Source organism: Glandiceps talaboti, chromosome 12, assembly GCF_964340395.1.
Source record: "Glandiceps talaboti chromosome 12, keGlaTala1.1, whole genome shotgun sequence".
Classification (NCBI taxonomy): domain Eukaryota; kingdom Metazoa; phylum Hemichordata; class Enteropneusta; family Spengelidae; genus Glandiceps; species Glandiceps talaboti.
This window is the reverse complement of record NC_135560.1, coordinates 13,442,598-13,469,908: the sequence shown is the minus strand read 5'-3', so window position 1 is coordinate 13,469,908 and position 27,311 is coordinate 13,442,598. Positions and strand designations below refer to the sequence as shown.

General features: G+C 36.5%; 2 protein-coding genes and 1 pseudogene across 4 annotated transcripts in view; 2 read left to right on the top strand and 1 right to left on the bottom strand.

The window, feature by feature from the left end:
• Positions 1-5,985: 5,985 nt before the first annotated feature.
• On the top strand, positions 5,986-12,420 carry LOC144443883 (dopamine receptor 2 pseudogene; annotated as a pseudogene). 2 transcript variants are annotated; one of them, XR_013481712.1, is made up of 2 exons: positions 5,986-6,294; positions 8,149-12,420. The product of XR_013481712.1 is annotated as a dopamine receptor 2 pseudogene, transcript variant X2 (transcript). The 2 variants fall into 2 exon arrangements; XR_013481711.1 differs by having other exon boundaries at positions 7,830-12,420.
• LOC144443884 (ubiquitin-conjugating enzyme E2 Q1-like) lies at positions 10,765-24,074 on the bottom strand. Its single transcript, XM_078133475.1, has 10 exons — positions 23,823-24,074; positions 23,039-23,143; positions 20,061-20,162; positions 18,861-18,970; positions 18,234-18,330; positions 17,248-17,393; positions 15,710-15,800; positions 14,378-14,581; positions 14,017-14,083; positions 10,765-12,734 (listed from the first exon to the last, which is right to left on the bottom strand). The coding sequence occupies exons 1-10, from the start codon at positions 23,982-23,984 to the stop codon at positions 12,703-12,705; spliced, it is 1,116 nt and encodes a 371-aa protein (XP_077989601.1). The 5' UTR covers positions 23,985-24,074; the 3' UTR covers positions 10,765-12,702.
• A 420-nt stretch (positions 24,075-24,494) lies between these two features.
• The window catches only part of LOC144442961 (sodium/potassium/calcium exchanger 5-like), a 49,076-nt gene continuing 46,259 nt past the window's right edge, over positions 24,495-27,311 (top strand). Inside the window, exon 1 of the mRNA XM_078132335.1 lies at positions 24,495-24,776. Within this exon, the coding sequence (XP_077988461.1) occupies positions 24,548-24,776 (229 nt within the window). The 5' untranslated portion in view covers positions 24,495-24,547. The remainder of the gene's footprint in view (positions 24,777-27,311) is intronic.

Below are 27,311 nucleotides of genomic sequence, written 5' to 3'. Positions count from 1 at the left end.
AATCCAATGGAGACCTCCTTGAGGAATTCACACCAAGGCATGGCTTCTTACTCAATGACATGTGCCCGCATGCTTTTTTGTGTGACAAAGAATTTTAAACATTCACATACAATAGCCAGTCCATAAAGAAATGGTAATAATTATCAGTAGCTTTTCTAGAATTACTCACATACAGTCAGCAATATATAGCTATTGTGTTGGTATCAAAACGAGGATAATGGTTGCCACGGTTACAATTTAGTCTTTTCATTCATACTGCTTCAGCAAATCAGTTGAAAAGGTCACCGCAGTGCATTGTACATTTCATCAACTCTGACTCGGTATGCATCTATTCATTAAGACGGTATAGTAGCATTGTAAATTTCAATGCTCCCAGTCTGTGAAAAAAGCTGTATTCATGGCATTATGAATGAATTTTGAATACAACAGTTTTATAAGACAGAAAATTGTACAGCTACTGTAAATCTGAATGCCATCAGTTATTTGACATTGAAATGACAGCCTGGGGGTTTCTTCAAGGTAGACAGCACAGTGCAATTCTTGTTTGTGGCACCATTTGACATTGAAATGACCCTAAAGGTTTTCTTCAAGGTGGGCAGCAGTGTTGAATTACAATTCTTGGTTGTAGCACCAAATTCACTATCTTAGGATGCTTTAAATTGTGCTTAATCATCATAGAATTGCTCAACTTTAGTCGTCTTCAAAATCAAATATTTGTACATCTAAGGTCATGTTGAACTTGAACTAGGACTGTGAATGTGAATGTGAATGTGAATGAACTACTGTTGAACTGATCCTGTCTCCATTCCATTATGCAAATTGCAATGTTGCAACATATGTGGTGCCAGAGAGGTCATGACCTCACTTGCCTGTGCAGACATAGTAATGGTATGAATACATTATAATCTCTTCATATGTAAAGAGTACTTCAACCATAGACCCTCCATGGTGCAGTGGAGGGTCTATACTTCAACAGATTGTATCAAGGCCTTTATATTACCACGCAACTCTTAACTACCCTGACTAACGTCCCATTATGTCACCAATATGTATGTGTAACAACTTTTTTCTTGTTACATAGTAGCAGTTTCTTGTTGATGAAAGGAACAAGTTTGGCTACAGTGAGTGTGACTATTGTAATCAGTCATACATAGATAACAAAGGGAACTGCCTCTTACATTTAACATTGATAGCAAATTCTTTCATATTATTTGAATAGGAAAGTAACAGTGTGTATTTCTAGCTCACACATGAACACCAACAGTCAACATTAAACATAAAGCAGCACTTCTAGTACTTGTGCACAAACAATGGACTAGTCCCTGTAGGCATGAGTTGATTCCACAATGGCATTCTAGGTCAAAGGTGCCGTCCCTGACAGGGTCCAAGCTGAAGACATTCGTAAAACAAATATCTGCATATTTGAATTGTTCTTGTATCGGTTATCGACGCAAATTATTTATAAATACTGTCTATCTATAATCGAATCGAATTGAATTCCGGCAAAATATATCGCATCGCATACCCACGGCCAAATAACTCAGAGAACTGAAATTGTTAGTGATAAGTTGTTCAAAAAAAAAGCAACTGTGTAACATTCTTATCTTTGATTCAAAGGTCAAATGTGTTAATCTTGATATCGCAAGTGTGTTTTTCATGTTACGTGACACGTGGAGTAAAATATTGATGACATTTAGGTCATGAAGCAATGACTTGCGATTATTTATACCCTGTTGCACGATTTGTGATTTGTAGACAACAGAGTCGAGTAATTATCAAAACATGAAAAAGGGAATACACAAAATGTTGGCAATGTCATTTAGTGAAATGGAGCTAGCATGACTTATTGATACTTTGAAATCGATACAAAGTCGACAACCTACCGTGTATGACCTCTTCTTTCCTCGGTACTCGTACAAACGGAAAAATTTGCTTGAGAGTCGATGAAACAAGCAAGGAAAAGAGACACACGAAGCCATAGACGCAGAAAAGTAAAACGTGGTTTACTAATGGGTTATTAGTCCTTTGTTTATTGCTGGCTGTGTCTGTAGATCTCCGTTGCCTGCATTCTACTGATATGAAATCACCCGACGACATGGTCCTCGAAGTCACTTGTTGGTCAAACATCGTACTCGGTTGGATGCAGTTTGAAAATGACAACAGCGAAGGTCAAAGTGCAAAATCTTGACAAGGCGAAAGTACAAGCCGAGTGGATATAAATTAAAATGTTTCGATGGTAGCTAATCTAGGAGTCCACGCAGTTTTTTCCCCCGTCGTTTCTGACTTTCTTGGTCGCTCGATTAGCAATAGAATTTCCACGTTGATTTGAAATAGTAGAAGTCTCGTCAGACGCCTTGCTTTGAAGTGATGGGATGTGTACGCGTGCGAAATTGATAAGTCTTGATCACAGTGGCAGGTTGCAATGCGAACAATGATACCAGCTAGCTAGTACACCAGTGCTATGTGTAGTAGTAGTGGTAGTGTCGAGATGAAATCCACAAATTCACAATGTCGATGAAATCAGATGATGTATAAAATTGACGAGTTACCGGGAAAAAAACAAAACTTGCACCGAGATTGTTCGGAAATAACTGGCCAGATTCCAAAGGTTAGTCGTATTTTAAGACCAGCTACGCGAAGTGCAGCTAGTTTTACGTTTAGACTGCGATCGCTTTCCAAACCTAATACCCAGGCCGACTAACGACCTCTCTAATGAATATGCGAGGGTCACCTTATATGACCTTTATCCTGAAGCGCGTCCTCTATAGTCTTAGCTTCTTTGTTCACTCCCAGCCACCTTTGCGCCAGGATACAAACGTATAGCGCTGTCGCAAAGGTAGTTGGGTATTTGCACTTTTTAAATCCAATTCTCTGTCTGCACGACCTTGCACATATCACACGTACATAGGTAGGAAACTACGTATCGTTTTCATTCAAGGTACTGCTCCTTAGCTTGGTGAAAAGCCACCTATTAAAAAGTTACACGAGAACCAATATTTTGTCCCGGCAAAGTACCAAGTACTAGGTACATGTAGAATAGCGTTGGATTAATGAAGCGGTAACATACGATAATGTCGAGATATTGGAGGATAAGGGAACTAGAATTTGAAAGGCAAATGAGCTGAATGATTTTTTAATACTGTCGCTTTGGTATTCAAGATTTTGGAAAGGAAATAAATAACATCAGGTCAGATCTTGAGATTAAAGTAGAGGAAAAGAAACGTGAATTTGAAATTAGTCATGAACGTAAAGTCTATTTTTAAGGAATTAAATATAAGGAAAGCTATATGGGTCCTGATAATATATGTGATAGGTTATTGAAGGTCTGTGCATCACAATTAGCTAGTGTTTTCATTAGATTGATCATTTGCAAACATTTACCATCCAGCTTAAGCTTTCCGGTCCCTAAAACTTCCAAGGCATCGACTACCATCCTGTAGCACCATAGACCGCACATTGATTTTTTAAAAGATATCTACTCTACATTGCTTTGTTTTATCAATATACCTGATTTACAGAGGTGTAAGTAGTGTAATATTTAGAAGATTTTAATTATAATTTTGTGTAATTTGCATTGTGTATTTAATTGTATATTGGAAGTCTTTTGAAATCCGTATTTCGTTTTAAAGTCAAAAACCGTGTGTATATTTTTTATTGTATCTTCATCTATATTTCAATATCATATGTTTAATGTATAGAACCACTGTAATTTATCTTACAAGAGATAAATAAAGTTATCTTGTATCTTGTATAGACACCGTGTAAATCCAGAGCAGCTAATGTAGTTTAATGTTAGAACAAACTTATTGCGGATGAATGTTGACAAAATTCTCAACAGATGATCATATTCAGAGCATGCGCATACCAGACAATTTTATCATTACGTTACAAAGGAAATTCTTAGTAATTAATTAACTTTGATAATCTAAACTAAATTTTCAGAATCATATAAACTTGAAATAAACTCTGTAAACTTTCACTGTTACTTTGTTCAAAAAAACGCCAGCCTATTCTCTGTTAATATAAAAAAAAATATGGGGTTACAGTACAGTTTTAAAATAATAGAGGTCAAACTGGTAACATAATTTAATCATTTTAGAATCCAACATAGTCATTAATACTCTGTAAACTCCATGGGAAAATGAAAGATTGCAGAATTCCTTGAAAAGAATACGAACCCCCACATTTCTTGTTATTTCAAAAGAAGTCTGATTTTCAATTTCGTTTACACCACGCGTTATATTATAATTATAATATTCGTCTATCTATCCATCCATCCATCCATCCATCCATTCATCTAACCATCCATCCATCCATCCATCCATCCATCCATTCATCTAACCATCAGTCCATTCATCCATCCATTCATCTAACCATCAATCCATCCATCCAACCAACCTACACATTCATATATTTATCAATCAATCAATCAATCAATCAATCAATCAATCAATCAATCAATCAAAAAATCCATCCATCCATCCATCCATCCATCCAACCTCTCTTACTCTCACTGTGCCATATTCCACTGATTCACCTTCCACTTATAAGGGGTGGATGAAAGTTTAAAAAAAAAAAGAATTGGAATCTGACAGCCCATGGCCAGTAACATCTAGATGTATATGTCATTTAAATGCCCCTTTACGAGATAGTTATTCTGATTGGAGAAACCGTATACAAGATTGTAAACAAGGGTGTCCACGATTGCCAATATGACAAATGATCCCAATGAATGATCGGAATAAACAGCGCCATCTATAGATTGTCAACAAGGACGTTTACGACTGGTTGGAAGTAAAAAGCCTGATCGAAATATTAAACATCGCCATCTATCATAGTATTGTATAGAGTGAGCAAGACTGTCCGGCCGTTTTAATCATAGCCCCACCTTGTCAACTCGTAGATTCTATGTTTTAGTGTCTTCCCGCCAAGATGTTTGACACTAGTACTGTCACTGACCTATCGGTAACCAGAAACAAAATATTAAAGTGTCAGTCAACGCGTTCAATCTCAACGTTCCAATTTATCAACATACCCAACAATTTTCCACCGTTGAGCGCTCTCAGATTATTCAATAAAAGACACCTTGTCCATTCTTCTCCTCTTATCATATCACTCCAAATCTTACAATTAGCAGGGTGATGGTTACCACCAATTGCTTTATCTCAGTTGTCTTCTAGGAGATTATCACGCTTAGCTATGCACAAACCAGGGCACAAACAAGGAATAAAGAGAGATTTTTTCTTCCTTGTTTGTGCATGGCTCGGCTGAGTGTTCATTCATGTGGTAACCTCCAGAAAATAAGAGATAAAGCAATTGTCGTAGTAACCGATCCCCTGCTAATGATAAGATTAGGGGAGTTTTAATTTAGTTCAGAAGAATAGACAATATTTAGTAAAGAGAGAATTATGTACAGCTACTAGCCTGGGAAAGAAGGAAAAAAAGTTTTATATCACCACAAAAATCAATGTCAATTGATCAATATCACACAAAAAATAAGTTTAATTCACCTCAAAAAATCAATCAATCAATCAATCAATCAATCAATCAATCAATCAACCAACCAACCAACCAACCAACCAATCAATCAATCAATCAATCAATCAATCAATCAATCAAACAAACAATCAAATCATCAATCGACGGATCAATTACACGCTCGCTGCTCCCTGTGTACATACATTGGGTTCATCAAAAACGCGTAGTCCTATATCAAATTGAAAACACACAAAAACAACGATGCGGTGACAAATACCGACAAGAAAGTACATGGTTTCCGAAAGTTTTCCCTTTTTACCACGCCATAAGTGGTGTTTTCCCATACCACGACCAGCTTCCACGTATTCCGGAAGTCATGTTCCTACCGGTTTGTTCGGAAAACACAAACACCATACCCCTTATTTATCACCCTGATCGTGATTCGTGATCGGGATGTCTCAAATAGAGGTTTGATTAATACATTGGTATTCCTTGAACTGTAATCATGATAGGAAATGCTATTGTGCAGTGTTCGGTGAAGAGATTACTGTAGCTGCATTCTCGCAAACCAGAGCTGTTATTTCTTCCGCTTCACTTCGAAATAAAGACCAGTTACGGCACCGTTAAGAACGGTGACGTAAAACAGGCCGTGGTTTGCAACGATGTGTAGCTGGTTTCGTAGAATTTATTGTCAAAACATTCAAGGCGGTAACAGCACAGGAATAGATCACGAATATTTAAACCTAAACGCCAGTCAGTCTCACCAAAAAACTCTGTGATGAGTCAAGCCAGCAGCATCTTCTACCAGTGTTGTCGGTGAGTACATTCATGTATCACCCATACATGTAAATAAGAAACCATTATGTAATACTAACCCTAAATGCAACAAGTCTTCTATTTTGTCGTAGACATAGCCCCCAATGCCAATGGGGTGTTGATTCCAAAGTCAATGAACTTGAATACATTCTTTATAAAATACCACCAATATTGTTGTAGCACAACTGTACAGTTTATGTGTTATTTTGTAAAATGTCCATTCACATGCCAATCCTGGACCATGTGTCTCATTATCTAAGTAATATACAATATACACCATATTTTGGGTGCACTATCTTACTTAGCTCATCATTGATAATGTTGGGGTACACTTGAAGTTGAATGGTGTCTGAAAGTATTAAACTTTCGGAGGTAAGAGGCAAAATGTACATTTTTACCACAAATATGGCCACCATTTTGCCATAAAGGTCAAGGTGACAAATGTATGCTTACCCTATTGTACTTGACATTTGCACAATGTTTGGTTGAAATCAACCCATGCATGTCAGAATTATACATGTGGAGATTAACATTATTATGCACATTTGACCTTGAAGATGAGTGCCAAGGTCAAAGTCTCATTAGAAAACTTTGAAGCTCACAATTGATAATGTGGGTGTAGACACTTGAATGGTGTGTATCTTTTGGAGGTAAGAGGCCAAAAGTGCATTTTTGCCACAAATGTGACCACCATTTTGAAATAAAGGTCAAGATCGCAAAATTAAGTGATGTGATTATGTACTTAACAATAGTACTTGACAGTTGTGCCAGGTTTGGTTGAAATCGACCTGTGTGTGTCTGAGTTTATCTGGATGCATGTGCTAAGACACATCGACATCGCTATCTTTTCAGTCATATGTAAATTTAGTCTAAAATGTCACTTTTTGGCCAAAAATTCACATGCATTAACACTACATACATGCCAATTTACTATATAGCGATATAGTAAATGCGATCATTTGACTGTTGCCATGGGTGTGGTCTTGTTGCTAGGCACATTTTCATACACTTTGAAATCAATATATGCTTAATACTTCTTCATCTATACACCCCAGGTGCATCTCCATTAAATTTCAGCCCAATCTGCTCAGTAGTTTTGGAATTAAAGATTTTTGACCAAAAAGACACATTTTAACCCTAATTTACATATCACTGATGGGATCATCATGTCGTATTTGCACATCACTGATGGGATCATGTCATGAAGTTCTTATCTAAACACCATTAAGATCGTTCCCACCAAATTTCAGACTGATCTGCCCAGTAGTTTTTGAGTTTTGACCCAAATCACACACCAGTGGTAAGATCATTACAACTAGACACTCAAGGTAATACACCTACCAAATATCATGGCAATCGGTCCTGTGGTTTTTGACTCTAAGTTGTTTACACACACAGACAGACAGACAGACAGACAGACAGACACTTTGCCATGCCTATAGCACTACTGAACCTTATCAGTTCAGTTGTGCTAAAAATGGTTAATACTTAATAACCAATTGAACGGTTATTTTTGTTGCTTTTTTTTTTTGCAGTAATTTCCTTGACCTGGATAGTCTACAAGTGAGAAGCGATCTTGCATTATATGTCCTTGACGACTGAACGACTATTTCTTTGTGTTTCAAAATATTGTGATAGCTGCAAATTCATTTCTGCTACTATATACTATATAGTTATTTTGCATACAAATGGAAACACAGAATTATTCACATTCAAAAATAATTCACCAAAAGCACACCAACTAGCAATCCATACATGTGAAAGCCATTCTTGTTTTGATTTGATATGTGTTTCTTTATTCCACAAACTTTCTATTTACACTGTGATCCTGATATCACTTGCCACTTGTAACAGCTGGACAATGCCATCCCAGTGCCAACAATCACTTTGAAAAAAGACTATAGCAGATATCATTCGGAAGGCGGCATCATATGAATGGAATCTGTGTAGTGTTAGAACCACTATTGCTGCCGTGCTTGGCAGTTATACAAAACTACGCTACAGATAAGAATATGAACTCTGCAGAAAACACCACTGCATTTATTATGCACAGTCAGACCGATGACATAGTTGACTTTACAGTTGGCACTTCCCAGCAAGAAAATATCAGCGTGTTAACAACACAGGAGAACGCAGGAAATAACGAGTATGGAATCATGGATTACACAATACGCAGGAATTACACGACAGCTGCTGGATTGGAGTCTTCGCCAACCTATGTAGATGTGGCGAGTTTCGCTGTTGCTATTACAAAGGATATTTTTGCAGATAATGATGCTCATAATTTGAGTGCTAATATTACAGAGTACACCATGACAGTTAGTAAAGTTATCTTGGGTATCTTTCTCTGTGTGTGTTGCATGGTGACGATCCTGGGTAACATTTTAGTGATGGTCGCTATTGCAAGAATGAGCTACTTACAGACAGTAACTAACCTTTTCATAGCATCTTTAGCTGTAGCTGATCTACTAGTTGGCTTTGTAATTGTACCATTTACAATAACGTTGGCGATGACCAATGACCACTGGCTGTTTGGCGTGATATGGTGCGATTTATGGCGCTCATTTGATGTGTTGAGTGCCACCGCATCCATACTAAATCTATCAGCGATATCATTGGATCGCTACTGGGCTATCACCGACCCTATGTCATACCCTGGAAAGATGTCCTTTAAGAGGGCTTATTTCATGATATTTCTGGTTTGGTTTTGTTCAGTGGCAATATCTTTTCCAGCTATTGCTTGGTGGAGATACGTCGATCCATCGGATAATGGTAAAACTATGTGTTTGTTCACGGATGATGTCACCTATAGAATCATTTCATCTTGTATATCATTTTATATTCCCCTCTTCATTATGGCATTTGTTTACTACAAAATCTACCGTGCTGCTGTGGCACAGATGAAAAGTATCAACAGAGGAATGAAAATACTGAATGGTGACGGCGATGTAGGTGGAGGGGCACTAACTTTGAGAATACATCGAGGTGGGGGTGCAGCTACAAAGACAAACTGTAACCACTTACACACCAATGGGACAAGCTCAGACGAAGGTGACGGTAGCCCACAAAACTTCAGAAAGGGTCATCGCATTATGACTGGTAGAAAATTGCATATTAGCAAACGTTTAATCCGCCTTGCAAATGAGAAAAAAGCGGCGAAAACTCTAGGAATTGTGATGGGTGTTTTTATCATCTGTTGGCTGCCGTTCTTCGTACTGTATGTACTCTACGGAATATGTGGCGATTTGTGTGTTATTGAGCCTGAATTGCTCTACAACATCTTTACTTGCCTTGGATATTTGAACAGTGGAGTAAACCCATTTATTTATGCTTTCTCGAGCCGTGATTTTAAAAGGGCCTTCATTAAGATTCTGTGCACGTGTATGCCGAGAAAATCTGAAACTCAGATGCGCATACAGCAAAGACATCGACCTTGAAAGAATTTGAATACTGTTTCTATCAGTATCGGTCCATGAATGAAACGAACGTGCTTTATCAGTACCATTGCATCATGGGTAATTTTGGCAATAAAATACATAATATCCACCCTCTAAAGCATACCAGTTCAATCAAATGTCAACATCGATGCAATGTATAACATGTACTAGTATATCAATGTGCTCATTTAAAAAAAGTTTTTTTTTTGTATTTCCTTTACAGTTGACACTAGTGGATCATGTCTCATGGACTCTCTAGTCATGGTACCTTTTCTGATCATCAGATCTACACATAGAAATGAATATGTATACATTAATGCCACATCAATGACTGTTTGGACTGTGAGTCACATGGTATATGTAGTTATGAATGTTAATTTCTACTCTGAATTCTAATTGTTTAGGGGAAATCAACTCCAAAATTTGTCATGTCTTGTCAGCATCGCCTGGTCACGTCATAGCAAGCATTGAGATCCCAGCTGTACGTTATCTCTCGAATTTCTTTCATCTCTCCAATTTCTTTCATGCATCTCTACTGAGACGCATGTCAGTACATTGTAGTGCACCCCTCATGATGCTGACCAGACAAGAGCAAACATTTTGGACTCGATTTCACAAAAATGTTTCACTATTTGAGGAGATATTTCCATCCCCAATTAATGATATTGTTGTTTTTTACACACACCATTTGACTGGATAGGAGTCTTGAATAAACAATGCAGAATTGTGAATTGTCCATTTCAATATGGGTTACGACAGATTTTTTATGTTGATAAACATCTACAGAGTAGGATCATTATCCTTAGGCATCTAACACCATACTGCTTAATCACTATATTACATAGTCCAGCTGCTAGACGGCCACGTAATTCTGATAACCTAAAAAATAGCACCAATGGTTTTGTAGCATAACTGAATAGTTTGCATTATGACTTTGGTAATCAAGGCTTTGATTTACTAAGATAGACACAAAATAAAACTTTTCTTGTTTGCAGTGCTAGAAGTAGATGATAGTGGTTCCTCTGTAAACATTGGAAATCCAAAAACAGTACACTGAAAATTTATGGAACTAGTTTTCAGAGACTCCTCTCTACTGAGACTATAATTAAACCACTGCCCATTCAATAGCTTATCCATGTTGTATCAACATGTTGCAACAATAGTATTAGTTTGTGGTATCTTTAATTGAAAACCAAAGCCTTGATTACCTGATTAATATTTGCTCATCAAATTTCAGCTCCATTCACCAAGTGGTTTTCAAGATATATAATTATTCGACCTAATTTGCATATCATTGATGGGCACATCATGTTCCTTGTAATTCTTCATCAACACATCCCAGAAACATCCCCACCAAATTTCAGCCCAATCTGTTGAGTGTACTGGAAGTGAAGATTTGCAGTCTTGAGATATACAACTTGGATCATCTTCACCATGCCATTGCCAGTTATGTGTTGCTTGGAGAGTAAAGAGTCACTGTATTCATTCACTGCTACCGACATGACAGCCAAGCATATAGTGATATTATTGTACAAAGTTTTTCATTTCCAGAAAGCAAATAAAACACTCGTGTATGAAGTTCTTCCCATGTTCTGGTTGAAATGTTACATTTATTTGTCAGTTAAGATTGAAATGTTACTATAGTGTCACACACACATGTGTTTGTCCATAACTTAAAAATTGTTAAATTCATAGATTCTATCATCTGCTTGAACGACTTCTCTTTTGCAGACAAAATTTGACAAAAAAAAAACCCAAGTGTGGAAATGTTCAAATTTACTTCAAAAACCAAAAGAGAACTTGCAACTAATTCATGAAGGAAACATAAACACAAAATGAATGACAATTATAAGGTGTGTTTTTTTCTCTGTCTTTAGACTATATAAACTGTACACAAAACATAGATTTCCCTTCCCCTGTAGAAGAAATATTTGGAAAATACAAAAAAAAAATGAAACGAAATTACCATAACTTGTAACATTACACAGAGACCTGATTTGTTTGTTTTTTTGTATTCCCTATAGCTGTGCTACTACAAAATGTGGTGTTCTAAGCCTCACATGTGAATTAACAACAACGACAACGAAAACAAAATGTCAGATTCTTCAGACATGATTTGCGCTTCGTAAACCCCGCCGAACCCGAAACAAATACACAAACAGCAAGCTGACAGACTGAGGATGAAAAAAACATCAAAGATTCCAAGTGTATAAAGCCTTAATAGCAATTCTTATGCGGCTACTTTTTTTTTCATCTTTTTATTTTTCATAATCTGTTGCCTACTTGTACCGGGAATGTCTATCAGAAGAATGCCAGTATACAAAATGACATAGTTTGCACATGTACGATATATCTCACTCACAAAAAAAAAAAGAGAAAAAAGATTTTGTCTTTCTTTTCCTGCAAACTGTAACTGTTTATATATTTTAAATGCTGATTACAGAGAACTGGTCGTGTGAAGTACTAGAGTACCCCAAAATGTTCTGACCAGTTTTTTCACTATGCTACATTGACTCCATCATATGACACTTACGTGTAATTTTTAGAAAATCTTGGATTAGACATAACAAGGTGAAAGGGGCACTCTTTTTCACACATGCCCTTTTCATGTAAATAAAGAGATTTTGCACAAGAAACCTCTTCTGCAGATATCTTCTTTGTTCTATTTTTTTCTCCCTTTCCTTTTCTTCCCGTTTCCCCTAAAACTGTTACTACTAACTCTTTCAATGAGAAGATGTTTTGTCTTGTTGATGAGATTCCATTTCACAGTTTCAACTTGCGTCCAACATTAGGAAGAACTTGAAGCAACATAATTTGCCCTGAAGAGAACTAAGCGAATGTTCTAAACACCAAAAACAACTTTTAAATTACTAATGTCTACTGTTCTAAAAATAGAAAACCATCTATCTCTAACCTAAAACCAGAGTTGTACCGTACATATGAAAGAGAGTAGAGAAGTTTGTTGTAACATCTATCCATCTTCCTTTGGTGGCGTGAACCAACCTATCATAGACAAAAGAAAGAGAAAATCACTGATGCTGTAAATGAGGAGTAACTCTCAGGGCTCAGGGAGTTTTTGTTGATGAGCTTGTCTCACAATCAAGAAGCTTTACTTTTCTTGGAGGGTATATGTTACACACCTCACCACATGTGACTTACATGTACATGTACCTCATCACCTCTGACTTAGCAAGTCTACTGTTTTTGCATGAACCTCATCACCATTAACTTAGCTGGGTCTACTGTTTTTGCATGTATCTCATCACTTCTGACTTACCTAGGGTCTACTGTTTTTGCATGTTCCTCATAACCTCTGACTTAGCAAGTCTACTGTTTTTGCATGGACCTCATAACCTTTGACTTCACTAGGGTCTACTGTTTTTTCATGCACCTCATCACCTCTGACATAGCATGGCTCTACTGTGTTTGCATGTACCTCATCATCTGTGACTTAGCAAGTCTACTGTTTTTGCATGAACCTCATCACCTCTGACTTTGCAAAGCTCTACTGTTTTTGCATGGACCTCCTCACCTCTGACTTAGCAAAGCTCTACTGTTTTTGCATGAACCTCATCACCTGACTTAGCAAAGTTCTACCATTTTTGCATGAACCTCATCACCTCTGACTTAGCAAAGCTCTACTGTTTTTGCATGGACCTCCTCACCTCTGACTTAGCAAAGCTCTACTGTTTTTGCATGAACCTCATCAGCTGTGACTTAGCAAAGCTCTACTGTTTTTGCATGAACCTCCTCACCTCTGACTTAGCAAAGCTCTATTGTTTTTGCATGAACCTCCTCACCTCTGACTTAGCAAAGCTCTACTGTTTTTGCATGAACCTCATCAGCTGTGACTTAGCAAAGCTCTACTGTTTTTGCATGAACCTCCTCACCTCTGACTTAGCAAAGCTCTATTGTTTTTGCATGGACTTCCTTACCTCTGACTTTGCAAAGCTCTACTGTTTTTGCATGGACCTCCTTACCTCTGACTTAGCAAAGCTCTACTGTTTTTGCATGGACATCCTTACCTCTGACTTAGCAAAGCTCTACTGTTTTTGCATGGACCTCATCAGCTGTGACTAATAGCAAGAGCATGTGTATATATATATATTACAAATCATGTCACACGTCACTTTGCATGAGGCTACCGTTCTAGGAATCTGTATTTCTAAATGCTGAAATATCACTCTACCTAAAGCAGATAGGAATGGGCTTCAAGTGAGAAACCCTGACTCCCAAGTCACATGATTCTGACATTTCCAAGTAAGATATTATAAAGGTCACTTACCATTCTTTTCATGAATTTGAACTAGTGATTTGAATGACTGCTGTGCCCTAGCTAAACTATACTGGCTCTGAAAAAAAATTCACAAAAACATACAATTTAGCTTCATTCATTTTGATTGTCATAGTCACAGCAACGAACCATATCCAACGCAGCAGAAAGCCTACAAATGTATAGGCTTTTACAATCGTTCTATTTTGTTTTTGAGGTTACCCTGTATCCCCATACATGTATAAATGTTGCAATGTTTAATCTACGCTGTGTAACGGATGTTGGCAACAAAAGCCATTTGAAAATACCCATGCAATAAATGGTAACCACTGGCATAATTTGCTGTCTGATAACAATGTAGATGACAACTTACCTTTGATGCTCCAAATTGTATTCTTGCTTTGCCTTTGACTAATGTTGCTGAAATTTGCATGATAACAGCTTCTATCGTGTAGGCACTACTCCAGCCCTGTTTGGTGAGTAACTCCATACAGATAGCTCCTCCTCCAAGGACATAGCCACCAGTTACCACTGGCGTTACTACTCTTACAAAAGGGGGTTCATATGGAAAATTGTCCTACAACAGATAAAGATATATAAATTATGAAACAGATTCCTGATGATATTTCTGCACAAAATTTGAAAGAATCTGTTCTGGGTATTTCAAACTTCACTGATATGGTGTACATTGCAGTACATAAGTCTCTAATATATACAGTGATACTATATTAATACTAATACTCAATCTGATTAAACTCTGGTGTACTGAACTTGCCATGATTTCTTTATCTACCTCTGTTTACTACAGTACATTCTTTTTTGTTCTGTGAGTGAGTGAGTGCCTTGTTCCTACATCTGATCTGACACAATACCATAGAAGTTCTTGTACAGATCTCGAGTGCTGAATGGATTTACTCAACCAATGGCAATGACAATGCGTGCGCGCCGAAACATACAGGTACAGTACTTCAGAACACTATGTGCGAAAAGATGGTGCTATTGTTCTTGTCATTGTATGTGTTCTCCGTCGAGTGTTATATTGTAAGATGGATTCTGGTTGGCTACTCATAAGTACGAGATTTGGTACAAGAACTCCTATAGTATTGTGTCAGATGTAGGTACAAGGCACTTGCAGAACAAAAAAGAATAACAACAGGAGGAGGACTCAGGTAAATAATGAAATCGCACCAAGTTCCCTACATCAGAACTTAATAAGATTGTAACTGTATCAAAACACTACTTTTCAATCTATATCTTACGGTCTCAATTTCTTAGATTACTTTTCTTACATGTACTGTATAAATACTTTATAAGTTTTATATTTCAAACATTTGACATATCATGAATTCATGTCCTGAAAGTGCCTCATAATTTTAGAGATAGGAAAACTTCCTATAGTTTTTTACCTACTACTAATTTACAGAAATCGCCATAAATTCTTAGTATAGATAATATCATTTTACCTCACACTAGAAGGCCAAAATAGAACACAAAGGGTGACATATTCTTTATCAAGTGCACCTGTACGAATGCATGTCCACACATGGAGCATTTAGTCATGATGTCAACCAAGAAATCAAGTTAATGTTACTTTCATGATGAATCTAGATGCTAAAACTCTATTGAGATAACAGAATTACTAATGGAAGTTCTTACAGACATAAAACATGTCTTGAAAATACAACTTCTTGTGGCGGCTACTTACTTTGAAGGTCATATTGAGTAAGATATGATCTTTGCCTTCTTTTTCTTTAAGTGTGTTTAAATCGGTATATAGTGGGCTATCTGGATCAACTCTGGAACAAATAAATATTAGAGAACACATCATATTAATATGAATGCATACACAGTACAGGGGCTAACTAAGTGCTGAAATGCAAACGTCGAGAGTACTGCGCAAAATGTTTTCAAATGGAATCAATTCACATACTACCGTGGTAATCAAGGCTTCGGTTTACAAGTACAGACACAAACTAAAACTATTGTTGTTCGATGTGTTTGATTACGCAAGTGGGTGATAGTGGTGCCTCTGTCGTGTGATTCTATAATCACCCAATGATCAAGATAGTGTAAACATTGGAAGTCTTCAAAATGTACTTTGCCAGATCACGAGTCATTAGAAATTACACCCCACTGTGAGTTTAATTAAACCAACATCCATTCAATGGTGTATAACAACATGCCACAGCAATAGTTTTAGTGTGTGTATATCTCAATAAACCGAGACCTCGACTGCCAGAGTAGTATGTTAGATGTAGTCATGTATATCAAAGGAGTACAAATGATACCAAATGTAATATCAAGTATTCAAGTACATTACGTACACATACTTTAACACTAACAGGTCAACTTGATTAAGATAGAAAATCTGATTATCCTGTAAATATTGATTTGTGCATTAAACTGATAATAAAAAATCCCTGCCTATACATATAAGTTGTAGGTGACTTGAACATTTTCATTCTCATTATCTCAGCAGATTTTAGCATATTCTAAAATCTTTGTAAAATCCATGCTCCTAAATTAAATTAATATCAATACTGCAAGCACCTGTGTTCAATTTGCATTTTCAAAAATACATTTAGATTGGCCAATGAGAGAGGACGCCCCAATATAGTGTACCTTACGGAAACCAAGATAATAATTCATCAAAAAGGCATTTATGCTATGTCACTAAATTACAATTTATATGGGCATCATAAATACGGAATACAATTCCTGTTGTGTATTTTTTATATCTTATCAGCAAAATCAATTCCAGGGACTCAACACCAATTCCACAGACATACAACTGTAGTAATCGAGCCTTTGGTTTATGAAGATAGGTGCACACTAAATCTATTTTTCTTCAATGTTGTACGGTAGATTACACAAGTGGGTGATAGTGGTTCCTTTGTTGTGAAACTCTAATCACCCTGTGATCAAGATGGTGTAAACATCGGAAGTTCCAAAACAGTACACTGTAAGTTCATGGAACTAGCTTTCTGAGAGCCACCCTCCTGAGACTATAATTAAACCAAAATCCATTCAATAGCTTATCGCTGTTGTACCAACATGCTGTGACAATAGTTTTAGTTTGTGTCTATCTTAATAAATCAAAGGTTCAATTACCAGAGTAATATCAAGTGGGTGTTGGAAGAACTAGTCACGAAGTGGTTACATCATTGAGCGTGTAGGCTTCTACTTTGTATGCTGTGCTGATTGAATACTTACATGAATGACAAGAGAAGAATGGTGACTTACGACATTAACTTGACATTCCAATCATACAGGCTGTCATTGACTAGATCCACTGTGTAAACTCCTTTCTTGAAACTATCAGACCTGTAAACATCCCTCAGTTCTTTCATTAATCTGTCTGTAGCCTGTACTGAACCGGAAACAGCACCCTAATTGTAAACAAATACATGTTATAAATTATTAATGCCTGCATAATTGTAAACAATTTCAGATAAATCATACTGTATGGATCAACAGTCACCTGAGGTCGTTATCAACAGGAAACTTGAAAACCACCATCTTGGATGGTGCATTATGGGAAACGTGTCAGTTGCTAGGATAAAAACCATGGGTTGCGTTCCTCATAGGTCCTCAATGGTCATCTGAACATGATCAGTTTGGATTGAACATCGACTATTCTAGTCTTGGTTACCTAGACTTACTCTGGCTTCCACTGGCCCCAGACAGTGGGGAATACAGCATCAGTGATTTGTAAGATGGTGACTGTCACTGGACTTGGACTGTTTCTGACTGGACAAAAATGATTCCTAATTTTAATCAACTCGATGTATATTTCACGGAAATTATTGTTTACATTTTTTGAAAATCATCTTTGTTAGAAGGTTAACCAAAATGGGGGTCAGCTTCTCTGTGCAGCCATCTTGTTCAAATCACTGATGACGCATTCCCCAAAACACTCTGGCGCCAGCGGAAGCCAGTGGGAGTCTGGGTAACTGAGACTACGGCTATTCAGAACACAACACATGTCTACAGAAGTCTAATTTAGAAGACAATTCTGTAGTCCCCTCCCCACTGTGCACACTGGGAGTTTACCATACAGAAGAGGAATGAATTCCATTTTAATAAAATGCTGTGGAAATATTAACATACACAATCAGGGCATACAGATACAAAGCCCCACTATTGCTATTTCTGTAGCATTGCACAAACTCTTAGCTCATCTCTACTGAATCATGTTTCCATCCTGCAATGGTGAAGGTTGCACTAACCTTCAAATAATCCTTCCTCTGGTTCATTTTTATTCTTTCTAATATTTCCATATTTCGACTGTCGATGTCTTCGTCTTTGGTATCAGCAGCTGAATTACTGTGAGAAAGGAGAGATAGAAGGCTCAGTAGAAATAACAAAATTTAAGACATGAACCGTTCATTCACCCTTTAACACTTCTTTTATGTTACAGAACAGTTCAAAAATTAACACCAATGAACACCATAAATAAGATTATGCTTTTGCACTTAAAGGGGATCACCATTCCAGGAAACAGAGACATTTTCATAATCTATGGGTTCTGGAGTCATTTCATGATTTCACATTGCCTACAATCACTTGTGATTTCAGAGAAACATCAAGTTGATCTGGTGCATATATACGGTATCTTTGCCATGGACTATTGCATCAAGGGAGTTGACAGAAATGATATATTCAAGTTGTACACTGAATGTTCATGACAGCTGTTTTACAATGAAGTGTATAGACATTTGTGTACTCACGAATATTCAGTGTCTTTCAAATCTACAAGTAGGCTAAGTAATCACTGGTATATATGCAATAAAGTGAGTTACTTGATAGTGTTTTACACACTTCTAACAGAGTAGAGGACATGATGACTCATTTACCTGGGTTCTTCTTCCATCTCATAATGATCTAGACAATCTTCCATATCTTGTTGTTCCTCTTCCTCTTCTTCCTCCTCCTCATCTTCCATGTCAAAGTCTTCACTTACACTCTGTAAACACGACAATGTCAAGTTTTCTTATTTATGCTTACAACATTGAATACTGTACAGAGGAAACTAGTGTTGTGCTTTGAGAAATAGTCAAATTCTTGTGACCCGAAATAGAATATTACTGCCTAGGCACATAAAAATGACAAACATTCGATTTCCTGATTTTGACACCATAACTTCTGCTCCACGCTCTTCTCATGCATTACTATAGACGTGCATGAGAATAAGTCAACCTTCTTGTTCTATTTTGACCCTCTAGCATGGGGTAAAATGCTACTGCAGGTACCGAGCATTGTATTCTGTGTGTTATGTTGTAAACTTTACTACAAATACAAAAGAAACTACAGAATTCATCTCCATGACATACAACGTACTTTAACTAAAACTGATCACTGCATACTATGTTCTAGTCAAGCTACTAGATGGCTAGGCATTCTTTTGCAATTGATATATGTATTAGGCGAAAGGAGGTCGCACTGTACCAGAGATGCACATAGAGGGCGTTTACGGAGCCGCTGCGCACCAGACTTACTGTCATCCTCGGCTTTTGTTCGACAACCTTCTGAGTACAGACCCGAGGTCCTGTTATAAGACTGTTTTAACTCTAGGTGACACACCTGTATTCTAGATAAGAGTTCTTCATGACCAGAGTCATGTAATTTCTGAGTCCTATCTTGATAATTGAAAAATCTAACTATATGTCTGTTCATTTTCTGCACAAATGCCATCACAACAGCCTTCACCACCAACATTCTTTTGGTCCTAGTCTTGAACTGGTGACTACTGAAGGTGTTACAGCCTCTGGGTTTTCTTATGAAAAAACAGGAGGGGGGGGGGGGGGGTTATTGTCGTAGACCATCTAGAAGAGTGACGCAAAGTAAAGTATTTAGTACTTTAGAGCAAGTGTGTATGTGGGATAGATGTCATTTGCTTGTTCATGATTGGCTCTGCAGTTGTCTTCACTGAAGTACGCAGGGTTATTTTTGTGTTTCCCCACGCCATGGGATGGACAAATATACACAAAAAAAGACCAATGCGAAGGTATTTAAGTGATGCATGTGCTGACCAGAAACAAATAATTTTTACTTACCCTAGGAGGAAGAGCTTCGTCTAATTTGCTGACACCAGCTGGCACAGGCACATCATGGAAGTTGCATAGGTTTAGAACTAAATGTTTGGTCATTTTGATAAGCTAGGGGCAAACAAAAACAGACATCATTGTACTACAGTATGTGACTAACATATACAGACCAGACACACAAAGAAACAAAACAAAATAAGCATTATAAATTGATCTATCTAAAATAATATATGTAAATACAAATAAACACGCATGTGCTGTAAGAGATACTAATACCACAAAAGTGTTCATTAGGCCAAATAAAACTTTTATGTGTTACTGATAACCCAACCGACCCTAGTTTAAGCCTCTGACCCTAAACATTTTTTTAAAAACATTTAAAAGGAAAAGATAAGAAATTCTTCGTCTTCATTAGACTCTCTCACAGTCCTCGAAGCTTCGCATAAATAGCTAAAACTTGGGTTGTTTTGTATGTATCTACTGCATAATTGTACTCATATACTAGTATCCCAGTATCCCTAGCCCTGTACTGTGCGCCCTCATCGATCACATAAAGCTAACATTTTGTTGATGTGTTAGGCGAAGCTCCAAGCTGTGAGAGAGTCTATGTCTTCATTACCTTCATGCATGTCTGTTTCTTTCCCCCAGTGATGTCTGTACATATTTCATCAAACTATCACAGAAGGGCTATCATTGTGATTGACAGTTTGTTTTTGGGGCGAAGCAGTATTTTTCAAAAATAAAAACGAATTAAAAAGCTAAAATAAAATCCCAACCTACCTACCCTATTTTCTGAGGCCATGTTATCAGAAACATGATTATTTTTTTTTCTCACCTTAGCTCAAGATAGGGGCACAGCATTGTATACAATTCAACATGACAGTCACTTGTTATGCAAATCGGCCCATATCAAGTTTGACTGTCTTAAAATACGAAAACTGAAAATTCATTGAAATTTTCTTTGACTTATTATTCATCACCCAGAGAATGAGCATCAATTTGATTGCCGAACTCCCGATGCATACAGAGCTACATTTTGTAATATTCATGTACTGTGGTTCAGGTAAACCATGGCCGCTGTTTACTAATTTATAAAGGTTTCCCTCAAAGGGAGCTTGGGCAAATCTCCATGGTACAGATAGAATCCATAGTTTGATCACATTAGAATGCTTTAATTGGATACCTTGTAGTATGTTCTCCAGCTGTATGACGCTGGCATATCAATGTTATATGCCTCTCTAACAATAGCGCCAATGCTCCTTTTAAGATCAGTTCATTGGTATACATGTATTTGCCAACAAATCAAGACTGTCATAACATGTACATGTACTTAAATGAAGTAGTAAACTTCATTAATCTTCTCTTGTACAGTAATATTATATATACATATGTTGTCACAATTTCAGCATTTGTTGCATTTGGTTTAGCAATTTCTATGAATTCTTCTCTTCCCAAAATTTTGACAATTTTTGAAAAATATGTTACAGACCAGTATGGCATAAATTTTAGAATCAGTTCAATAGAACTTAGCATATTACCACTACTTTGTCTTTTTATCAGGGGCACACTTCCCATCAACTGCATATCACATCATCGCACACAATGCCGTTTAACAAACAATATGACAGATTTCCATGAAGCACAATTGCTAGTGTGGTGTACTTGGGGTACTTGCATGAGTGCTTATGATGTTCTCTATGCTTACACAGCAGAAAACACCACAAACATGAGTGCAAATACTTTGAGTATCTACTCTGACACCAACACATCATAGGGGTTCTGTTACTATTACACATGTTTATCTGAAATGGCAAAATCCCATAAAATCAAATATGTAGGAAGTAACCCCAAGTATGCCAAATAACTTCATACAATCTAAAGCAAAAGTAGAATGAAGTATTTGTAATCCAAAAATGATATCTGCTTATGCAATTGAAAAAGTTGACTATCAGGGTGGTAAATATAACTGAGGTAAAATAGACCCAACTATAAATGAGTGTATGACTGTTCCTTGTACATGACGTCACATGAACACATGATGTGATTCCATAGCCTTGGTTTTTACTGTACTAATGATTTCATGTTGTACGTTTGATCTGTATACGATTATACTGCATCATTCTTTACTGTGAAATGCTGTGAATGTGCTAACACACAGCTTGAGATGTCAACATATGAGCAGAGTGTAGATCTCAGTGTCAATGTACATTGTAGATTATACTTAGTCAGTATTCTACATAACCTAAATGTGTGTTGCAATCAATTAATTAATATACAATACAATACAAGAACAATACATACAACCACTACAGTGTACACAGAATATGATTGGACTTAAGAGATTCCAATCTAGTCACTTCGACCTCCGACATTTCGACCCTCTCTTCAAACAACCCTGGTCACTTTGACCTCCCCAGTGACCCTGGTCATTTCAGCGCCCTACTAAAACTGCTGTTGACAAAACGACAACCACTCAACTTACACTTGCAATTTATAAATGAACATCGTAACACAAGTTTCCGAGGTGTGCACAGTGCCCAACTTTTAATACCATGCATCCAATCGCACCCTTGTGAATGTGTTTCTTCTTGGAGCTTTTGTATCTTCTCACTTCTTGGTTTTCGTATTGTCCACTTTAAATTCAAACTGATCGCACAGCCTGAATAAACCAAGACTGGTTGGCTAATACCATGCAAGTAAAACTGACTATTTCAACTTTACTTCAGAAGAAACATTCCTGAGGCAATTATCATTTTGACCACTACTACAGGAAAACATGTCATTGTACAGATTTAGTAGGGGGGTCAAAGTGACCAAGGTTGTTTGAATAGGGGGGCCACAATGATGGGGGTCAAAATGGCAGGGGGGTCAAAGTGACCTGTTCCCAGAATATAAGTCTGAACATCAGCAGATTCCTAAAAACAAAAGCAAACTGGCACAAGTCAGCTATACATGTATGTATCTTGTATTTATTTGAAGCAGCTTACCAATTTACTACTGACTCCAATATCAGTTAACTGTTCTATACTGGTTGACACTACAGGGTCTTCTGATTCTGAAAACCACATCGGTGGAGAGGAGGGATAAGTTTCCTGAAACAATTCAAAATATATCTGTAAAACAACAAGTACTACTAGTGCCAATGGACACACTGTTAAACATTCACAATGTCAAACTTGACGTCACCTTGAAGAAGCAAACAATATAGTCTTGTTTTATTCACCATGGATTATATACTATTTGTATTGCAACAAACAAGCCCTTATTACTGAACATACTATGTGATGTATACTCTGAAAATGATGTTGATACGAATGTAAACGGGCATGTGTTTACATCTTGTGAAATGACAGCGAAGTGAAGATATTTACATAGGTATGACGCAGTGTCCGTGTAAGAGTGTGTTGGTTACTGTTTCCGGTCAGCCAAAACGACAGTGCACGTTTTTTGGCGTGGAACTACCGGTCGCTTAAACTCCGGACTAGTTCTTATACGTTAACACTGTAATAAACACACACTAGTTTCGGTAAAATCTTACACACGGTCAAGGATAAGTAATTAACTCGATGCCATCCTCTTCGAAATTATACCCTCAGTCGCTTACGCACACTCAGAACAAAGCAATCGGGTTCAACCATGTTGAGGCTGCATATACGATAACATTATCTTAACAAGCCAACCTCATATAATTGTCAACAATCCAAAATTAGTTCTAGCTAATAAAACAATCAGCAAAATATTGAATAAGACATTTTTTACACAAAAACTTACTGTAATATTGCAATGAATGAGAAATTCTTCGCCATTTACACCGATAAACTTGAAGATTAATTCGTCTACGGAAGCAGTCATAACTTTAAAATTGCTCTCATCGTCATTGAACGCTGCTTCAAGTAGCTTCAGTTCTTGCTTCAGCGAGTTAAAGCACGCCATTTTCACATTTTAGCCGTAAAAAATAGGAAAACGTTTAAAATAGTGCCTGTGTTTTCCTATGTAAAGTTTTTATTTTTCTAATATGGCGGACTTTGCGTGAGTGCGCATGTCTGATATTAACCTCGACTCCAGTAGAGTTATGATATCTCCTAAAATTCATTATACCTACGTGTTTTGACATTATTTGTAATTTTTATGTAACAAAACAAATAGAAAATTGTAGACTTTATTCGTAAGTTAATAATTTTGAAAAAAAATGCCTTCTAAATGGTATATCACCGGCGAGTTAAAATATGATACTGGTTGAGGTTGAACATCTATTTGCCGGACGAGGGCGCCAGAGTTGAAAAAGGTAAAGAAATGCAAAGGTGCCGAGAGCCAACATTTGTATGCACTATGCTCATTGCATACAGTATGTATCATAACATCAGTGGGCACATAAAAGTGCCGGTACATACACATCGAACTTAGAATGGTACAGACGTGGCCACATGGCCATAACACAATAGACCTTTCCTCGGCTTCTGAGATCCTTTTTACAAAGAACGGAATATCCCGACAAGATGAACATGAAGCAAGGGACATCTGAAGATGATATCGATCGACACGAAGCGGTGATGAAGTTACGGTTTATCCGAGGACGCAAACAACGCCGAACACGATGGCTACCGTGCGGCTATATCGTAATTATAACAACGTTAGCCTTTGCCTATATTCTGAAATCTATCCAGGATGAATTTAAACAGACACCAGATAGTACGAGGAATCACATATTCAAAAGAGATGAAATAGGTAAGATCAGAAGCATGCAGCAGCTTTTTAAATATATTTCAGTGAAAAAGAAATAGTTGTAAAAAAAAAACAAACGATACAATATAATATCTTCAACATGTGACCCACCTGATAGGTACACGTAAATTCATATAAACGAAAATTTGTGTACTTGTGGTTGATCATTTTGGGGAAAAAAAATCAAATTCCATCTCTAATCAGTATGATGGTATAAAAAAAAGTACTCTGGGGTCGCAATATTGTGATCTCTTAATAATTAGTACAGATAACGTATTCACCTTTTCGAAATTTTTTTTGATCAAAATGATTTACACTTCAGTACTGTGAAATTTATCCATCATTATTTTACTGTATGTCTCATCTAGATGAATTTGATAGGTTTATATGTAAGTACTTTCAATTTTCTATGATGGGTGACTGGAATACATTTTTTTTAACACACCCTCTAAAGACACAGCAGAGTCTATGATTTAAGTTGGTGTGCTAATACTATGTTGCGTTCATGTATGTACACACTCTGGTATTGACTGTACACATATAGTTTTCACTCATTTATGAATTTTATACAGTACTCCTTCCTTTACTACATTTCAACCCGTAACATAGTTCAAGTGCATTTGACAATACTATAGAGATAGCAATCGATACACACCCTATTTGTTTTTGCCGGAATGTTTGGTGCTTTATATGGTGGAGATTATATCGTGGCCGTGGCAGTGCATGTTGAACTTATTTTGTGTTTTGATATTTCTTCCTGTTTGTTATATAATTTTCTAATTGATAATACAATCATTATGCATATCAGAATGTTAATGAATTTCAGCTCCTGTCACAAAGGAACAATAGACTTTCACTTTCTTTTCATCAATTTCTGTTATATGTGCATCAAAGTTTTGGAAGGGTTCCCCACTTTTAAGACTAGATTCGCAATATGAAACTCGTTGAAAATAAATGTTTTAAAGAGATGGCTTTTTTACAAATTTTTTAAAGTTGGTGTTTCAGGAAAAATCGTAGCAAGTTGAGCCACTTCATTATGAATACATGTGTGTGTGTGTGTGTGTGTGTGTGTGTGTGTGTCTCTCTCTCTCTCTCTCTCTCTCTCTCTCTCTCTCTATATATATATATATATATATATATATATATATGTTGAGGGTAGAAGAAAATCAAGTCGGGTTTTTCGTCTCTACAAGCCTGTTTCGTGAGTAAATCACTCGTCAGGAGATGACTTCCTATATATATATATATATATATATATATATATATATATATATATATATATATATATATATATATATATATATATATATATATATATATATATATATATATATATATATATATATATATATATAATTGACTGGATGTAGATAAAACCACATAAAAGTGCTCAATACGGGTAGTAGAGCGAATTATATACACACAACACCTACATAAACCACACACACACACACCCATATATATATATATATATATATATATATATATATATATATATATATATATATATATATATATATATATATATATATATATATATATATATATATATATATATATATATATATATATTTATATTTATATTTAAAACAAAAAAAAAACAAAACAAAAAAACATTTTTGCTGTTTGTGTAGATATTTTCAAATGTAAATGAACAGTGGCTTTAGAGCCAATATTATCACCATTTTTTAGGATTTATTTCAATGAGTCATTCCTATCTTGAGGGACCATGGGATTGATTTTAACTTGACTGATTATTCATTTTGACGATAGAAGTCAGAGAAGGTTAATACATTCTTGACACAACACATAACACGTACAGTTACACTGATTTGGAGATAGTCAATTGTAGTCTGTGTTTTCCCTAGACACCCCATGGACATGCATCACTACTTATTACTATACATGATTTGTGTCACTGTGTGTGGATGTAATAGCTGTTCAAGCTGCCATGTCCTCACTGATATTCACAAATGATTGATACCTTGCCACAAACTATATAGTATTTCTCCATCTGATCTGAACTGCAACGGTGACATTGTGTGGGAGAAAGCTTTAAGATAGTGCAGGAATACCTAGATGCATTTGATATAAAGCTATGTAATTAGCAAAAGTGCATGACTGAGGTGTGAATGTTCATTTTTTTTTGTTGCTCTATGATTGAAATGGTTAGACAGTAGATGAAGGCTTGCACATGAAATGTTGATGTAGAGCCTGTAACTTAGTAGATGAAGTGTCACAAGGTTTCAATTCTACATTAGATCTACACAGGTTGAAAACGACTACATAATTATGTTAATGATATGCAAATCAACAATAACTCATCTACATTTGTATTACATTTTATATATGTATAACCAGCTGAAAATTTTTCCAACCATTGCTCCACAGTTCTCCTTCCTCACTTCCTGATTCAACGCATGAATGATTATGTCTCGGATTAGTCAAGATAATGATAATTAGAGAAATTTAACCAATCAAGGCCAAAAAAAAAAGAATTGTACATCCCCCAACGTCGGTCTCTTTTTGTGTGTATTT

What these genes read in the sequence shown, in the direction of transcription:
- LOC144443884 (XM_078133475.1), bottom strand. Translation starts at nt 23,984, where the DNA reads ATGGCGTGCTTTAACTCGCTGAAGCAAGAACTGAAGCTACTTGAAGCA. An exon ending in ACGAAGCTCTTCCTCCTAGG is followed by an intron (nt 18,971 to 20,060) that starts GTAAGTAAAAAT and finishes TCGTGTTTACAG; the next exon opens with AGTGTAAGTGAAGACTTTGA. An exon ending in AGAGGAAGGATTATTTGAAG is followed by an intron (nt 17,394 to 18,233) that starts GTTAGTGCAACC and finishes GTTTACAATTAG; the next exon opens with GGTGCTGTTTCCGGTTCAGT.